Here is a 6366-nt window from a genome sequence, read left to right as displayed (position 1 = left end):
TTTATCAACAGAAATTGGTTGTATGCTATATGAAACAATTTTTTTTTTTTTTTTTTTTTTGCAACGCGAGGATTTTGCTATACTAGTTTTTCAAGAATTACATGATTTTTATGTAAAAATTCATAAGTTATCTATATTATTTATTAAATGCATATTCTATGAAAACCAATTATAATAAATATTTAGCAAAAGATAATGAGCTTTCTATATGGCTACTACAGAATGTTGGGTCGGTCTGACGTCACAGAATGTAAACCCCCTCAGAAGATTCCAAACCCCCATTGATCCACGATCAACCCACAACTACTTCATCTGCGCCGTAGGTAGACCGGTTTAATTTCTTTGTTCTTTCAGGTCTTTTCCTATGGTTTTTGTACATATTAGTTAAAAATGGCCCGTCTTGAAAGTGGTAGGAGAGACGCTTAGAAAGTCTGAATCCTTCCACCGGATATTTAGTAAATTCGTAGATGATACTACTTCTCTTCAAAGACGTTTCTGGGGGCGCCGAGTTGTGTAAGAAACAGTTGGCTCGTTTTTTTTTTATATTCTCCTAATAGATTATAAGATTAATCTTTTCTCCTTATACATTTTCATTTATTATTTTTTTCTGAGTGCCTTTTTGCCCACTAAATATTGTTGATGCATAAGATTTCCGTATTAGATTTTATGGACCCACTTTGATCGTTATTGGTGCCTGTCATACTTTCACAGTGCCAGATATTTTTGGAAACTCGGGTTTGTCGTTCGATCTTACGATCTGGAAAATTGTTTATAAGCAAATGCTCATAAGGAACAATTTCTGCTATAATGTGATCCTACACATAAGTACATTTTCCACAAGAAGTGGCTATTCTCAGAATTCAGCTGATATATATCTCACAATAATTATTGTTACAAAAATATTCAGTATTTAAACAAAGATGTGTGCTCTTCACCGACAAGGCATGATGACAAGACAAACCCTAATAGCTGCGGAAAGAACAGAGTTTGCAAATATTAGAAATATTGTTTTATACACAAACACTTCTTCCATAATCATTCACATGTTTTCTATCCACACCTCCAAGAAAAGGCTTCAATAACAATGAGCATTACTACTCTGTTACCAAACAAATTGGCAATCATATTATAAGAAACACTTAACTTCTGTGGATTCATCACAGTACATATAGGAATCCCGATAATGCTTACCCCAAACAGAGTTACTTTCTTCTTCGTAAAATGCAAGTAAATTTGTTGAAGTTCCCTCTTCTGAACCACTGACGCTCTCTTTACATCCTTTTTATTCCACCTTGCCAATAACTTGGTCAATGCGAGGTAGAGTAGGTTATCCATCTCATGTCCCGTGATGAAACAAGGATGAGTCAGGTTCGGTGGAAGGGGTTTGTCTGGTGGGTCTCTGGTGACGTCTTTCAAAAGGGTTGCAAGAATAAGGGCGGCTCTGCATAGCATCAGAGTCAGTCATCCACTGGCCATCTCAGACTCTGCCATACAGTCATTTCTCCCTTACCTGGATTAATACAGCCGAGGCCCTCTTGAGTGATGGAAAATTCTGGATATGGTGAAAAAACACTGAATGTATGTAAAAGGCAACTTTGTACCCTTACCCCTGACCTTGTGAATGCCTCATAACTAAATAACCTTTTAAACAATAACTAACACACTTTAACTGAAAAAATATCAAGCCAAAATTAACAAGCTTATTTTCCTAAGTTTATAACAAGATTTACAGATACAGTAAGCTTTTACACAACAAAGTCGGCTCTTCATCATAGTATCTAAACCAAAGTCGCCGGTCGAATCCTGGCTGGGGCAGATGCACTTGTCAATTATAATTTCCCTTTGGGGATTTTATATCAAATCACACTGTGCCTTGATGTTTATTGATTTAGAAGTAAGCTTCGCGAGTGGCTACGTTCAATTAGAGATGGACTAACCGCATTTCTAAATACAGATCCTAAATTTAACCGGAACATGTACAGCAGAATCGATATTAACTTATATCTTTCTTAATATCCGAGCGATTAAAGTACGTACCACTGCCCTGAAACCTCTCTTCCAGTTATGAAGCCGCATGTAGAAAAAGTCCTGCCACAGGCACCAGATGCACCAGTGTTGGGGATTAACCAAAAGAGAAAGTTGAAGGCCGTTTTGCCTTGCCATGCGTCGACCGAACAATCACGAGAATAACAGGACAGAGCAAAACACCCATGGGTGCGCCCATAGAGAAGGAATGCCTAAAGCGTGGGAAGTTAATCCTGACGGAAGGACATAAGAGGTCCTGCAGACGACGACTCCAGTAGAATGGCCCGAAATGACATAGAGAGACACCCTGGCTGTAGATCCAGCAACATGACCCCTTGACTCTCCGTCCAAGCCCTATCCAAAACACATGGCTGCTTTTCTTAGCCTAGTATCCCTCCATCTTCATGCTACGTTGAACCCTTCTCTCCAACGTAATGTAAAGTGCTTGGAGATCAGGTTTTTCAACAGTCAAATTCTTTTATCTGTTAGTGATTTATTTGTGATTTCCAAGTGCAATTTCCATATAGACCTGTGTTAAAATCGATACTTACTGGCACCTTCCACACACCTCTCGATTTTTCCTTTGATTGCGCTAATTTTTCCGTCACGTAACAGCATGCATTTTCAATTGCAGACGGAGTTCCTTGCTGTGGAATCCCCCGTTCCGATTTTGTGTGTGTCATGGTTCTAACCACTGCAACCTACTCTACGGTGCCTTTGAAATGGATTTCCCGGCATCTTCAGTTATTTTTTGCTATCGTAATTTAGTTCTCAGACAGTACTCTGTTAACCCGCCCAATTTATGCTCCATTCTTCTGATTTTGTGTTAGTATGAATATGTGATTTTAAGTGAACCTAAGTGTTCTATCTACAACACTCCCTCTTGAGTAAGACCCTCAGCTCATCTCTTTCCTCTTATGTTTTACCTGACGCAATTTCAGTCCGATACGTACATTTTCATGGTAGTTTAAGTCCTTTCAAAGTTAGATCATAAAGGTAACTTCCCAGCTCAAAAGTCTAAAGTCCCCCCCTTCCCAGGTAAAAACATAATAATATATATATATATAATATATATAATATATATATATATATTTATATATATAGATATAGATAGATATAGATATCTATATCTATATATATATATAAATTTGTATATATATATAGTAGTTGAATAACACACACAACACACACACACACACACATATATACATACATATATATATATATATATATATCTATATATAGATAATATATATGTATATACATATATATATACACACATACATACATACATACATAAATATATATATATAAAGTCCCATTCAAAATGTAACTAGAACATGCGATACAAAACATTCCGAATACAAATCGTTATCTTCAGGAAATGACATCATAGTGTCCTTGAGAGAATGTTCTTCAAGTTTTAAATGCACTTAAAAAAGCATTAAGTGTTTAGGTACAATTATTTCATTTTTTCCACACTGCCAGTTTTTGTGTTCTGTATTTAATTTTTGAAATGTTTATTTTATGTTCTGCATGTTTACTTTTTTCTTGGTGTTTAGCAATTTTGGTACTTTTCCATATGTTTGTGGCGTACATATTTTTGCATTCATAATTTGTTTGATTGACTTTGGCATTTGTTAGTGGTTTAACATTGCACACTTGATTTAATTTTAACACTTGTGAATTAATTTACATTTACTTAGATTTCTTTTCAAATATCAAATATTGCTTAACAGTTTGAATTTTACTTGAGCAATTTAACTTCTTGATTGATTAATTTTCCTGATAAAATTAATTTTTTTATTTATTTTTTTTAATAATTAATTCAAGAGTCAATTAAACTTTTTGTTGTTTTCAAGTAAAAGTAAATTTCCCTGATATTGGATTCCTGTCGTTAATGAAGGGTCTTTGTGAACATGGTAAACGAGGAGCAGGGCAGAACTAACTGGGATCTCGTGCTGGTAAGTGTGACACACAGATGGACTATTTGTGGGTTGTTTTCATTACCATTACTACTACTTTTACTATTATTACTACTAGTATTACTGTATTGATTAAACCACATTATGTCTCAGAAGAGGTTTATTGTATTACTACAGTTTCGGATATAACTTTGATCCCTTATGACAGACAATCATGTACATCATTGACTGTCGTAATTAACTGGGTTTAATCTATACATTCACATTTCTTTTTATTTTCTGTTTCATTCAAGCACTATGGATCAAGCTGCCTTTGAACTTAAGCTACTTCAAACACTGGAAGGCAAGGCAGAGAATGTTGTCACCCAGCCCATCAACCAGTATGATCAGCTGAAGCAGGCTTTGTTAAGGATTAATTCTGGTGGAGCCAAATCTGCATTTGACTTTAACCTCAAGAAACGATACGAAGTCCAGCGAGTTGGCAGTGCTGACCGACTGATTTGCAGAAGGAAAGATCCAAATGAAGATGAATACAAGTTTGTTGTGTCTCTAGAAGTGTTTGGTATTGTAAAAGCAGCCCATGAAGCTATTGGTCATGGAGGTGGTAAAAAATCCATTGCTGAAATGAAAAGGAAATGGTCAAATATCACACAAGAAGCATGCTACCCCTATATTTCATTTTGTGAGCACTGTCATTAAAAAAAGCCAGAATAGTTCTAAAAGGTCTGGTAGCGAAACCAGGGTAATGCTTCAGAAGCATTCAGCACTGGATATTACAAAATAATAATAATAATAATAATAATAATAATAATAATAATAATAATAATAATAATAATAATAATAATAATAATAATAATAATAATCACCTCCATGGAAAGAGCATGTGAAAAGCTATATAAAAAGTATAGTCATTATATGAGAGATTGAACTGGGTGGAATTAAACGAGCTTGATAAGTTTTTACATCGAATTTTTCCTAAGTCGGGAGAGATGTTTCCTCTACATTAATATTTACTTTTAATGAGCCCTTTAACTCCCTTTCCTACGCAAACAAAAGCAGTTCCAGTTACTCATTATTGGCTGGGAGGTGTGACATCGTTATGACGTCAATTACGAACGACTCCAGTCGAAAACTAAGTTTCACTAGCATTTCAGCGAACTAATAAAGTTACCTGTCCAGTGTCTACTGGTATCCTTGTTTGACTGAATACTTCGAATAATGAAGAAAAAAACCGGCATTTTGTCTTACTGTAACTGGCAGAGGCAGTGGCTGGCCCTTCTGGCATTATTTTTGACAGACCATCCATTTCCTACCGATTGTTTGCAGTGCAGTGTGGGTTACGGTGAATTTTGTCATTATCTAGTGGTGGTAAAGAAGTTCTGATTGAATATGCTCAAAGACATAATTCTAAAGCAAAAACGCTGCGGGCGTAAGCGATGTAATTTTAGTGTTTCCTTGTCTAAAGGAACGTGGTTTGAAAAACCCATCTCTGTTTTGAAGTTAATTTGAAGTTTCAAGTTATGGTGTAGTCCTAACTTTTCTTATAACTTGGCTGAAGGGGAATTGCAGCTTTCCGAAGCGACAATATGTGATTGGGCTTCATTTTGCCGAGAGGTGGCAATACGTTGGGTTTTCAGAAAGTGGTAAGACTGGTGGTGTCGGTCTAACTGTTGAGATCGACGAATCGAAATTTGGGAAGAGAAAATATAAAGTTGGTAGGGTTATTGATGGGCAGTGGGTGTTTGGTGGTATATGTCGTAAAACTAGGCAATGTTTTTTTAGTGCCAGTGAAGGTTAGGTCAGCAGAAACATTGCTGCCTTTATACAGGAATTTGAGCCTGGTACGACAATAGTGAGCGACTGATGGAAGGCTTATAATTGCTCTCAGGAGTTAGGGTACCCCAGCACTTGCAGGTGAACCACTTCCTAAATTTTGTGGATCCTGTGACCCTTGCACACACAAATACCATAGAAAGAAGGTGGAGGGATGTGAAGAGCTTGGTCTCAAAGCATGGACGACGGAAACACAACTGGGTAGGATATCTTATGTACAACGTATTTTAAGTTATTCTACAAAGACTACAAAATACGCCTGCATTATTATATCCTCCAACTCCATAATATTCTGGTAAGTGTGCCTATACTTTTGTCAATTTTTTTGTCCACCGCTCATCCTATAACTTAATATAGTGGCGAAGTGGGGGGGGGGGTGGGGGGGGGGGGTCTTAGGGGGCGCCGCCCCTCCTCCCTTTTAGGTGAGGATACGGCTTTTAAGTTAGGTTAGGTGGGGAATGTTAGGTTAGCTGATGATCTTGGTATTTCCCCACCCAAAACTCCCGATTCCCAACTGGGGTCCCCCAAGCTTGTTGGGTGGAAAAAGGGGTTAAGATAACATTTCCTCAAGAAAATAAGATCA

At 36.8% G+C, this 6366-nt stretch overlaps 1 protein-coding gene across 1 annotated transcript; it reads left to right on the top strand.

Annotated features, from left to right (window-relative positions):
• The first annotated feature begins 4247 nt into the window (after positions 1-4247).
• LOC135201162 (KRAB-A domain-containing protein 2-like) lies at positions 4248-4649 on the top strand. The gene has a single exon (XM_064230039.1). It carries the CDS (start codon positions 4248-4250, stop codon positions 4647-4649), a length of 402 nt encoding a protein of 133 aa, XP_064086109.1.
• The last annotated feature ends 1717 nt before the right edge of the window (positions 4650-6366 follow it).

The sequence above is a fragment of the Macrobrachium nipponense genome, chromosome 28 (genome assembly GCF_015104395.2).
Source record: "Macrobrachium nipponense isolate FS-2020 chromosome 28, ASM1510439v2, whole genome shotgun sequence".
In the NCBI taxonomy this organism is placed as follows: domain Eukaryota; kingdom Metazoa; phylum Arthropoda; class Malacostraca; order Decapoda; family Palaemonidae; genus Macrobrachium; species Macrobrachium nipponense.
Note: the sequence above shows the minus strand (reverse complement) of the source record. Positions and strands in the feature narration are given on the sequence as shown.

What these genes read in the sequence shown, in the direction of transcription:
- LOC135201162 (XM_064230039.1), top strand. Translation starts at nt 4,248, where the DNA reads ATGGATCAAGCTGCCTTTGAACTTAAGCTACTTCAAACACTGGAAGGC.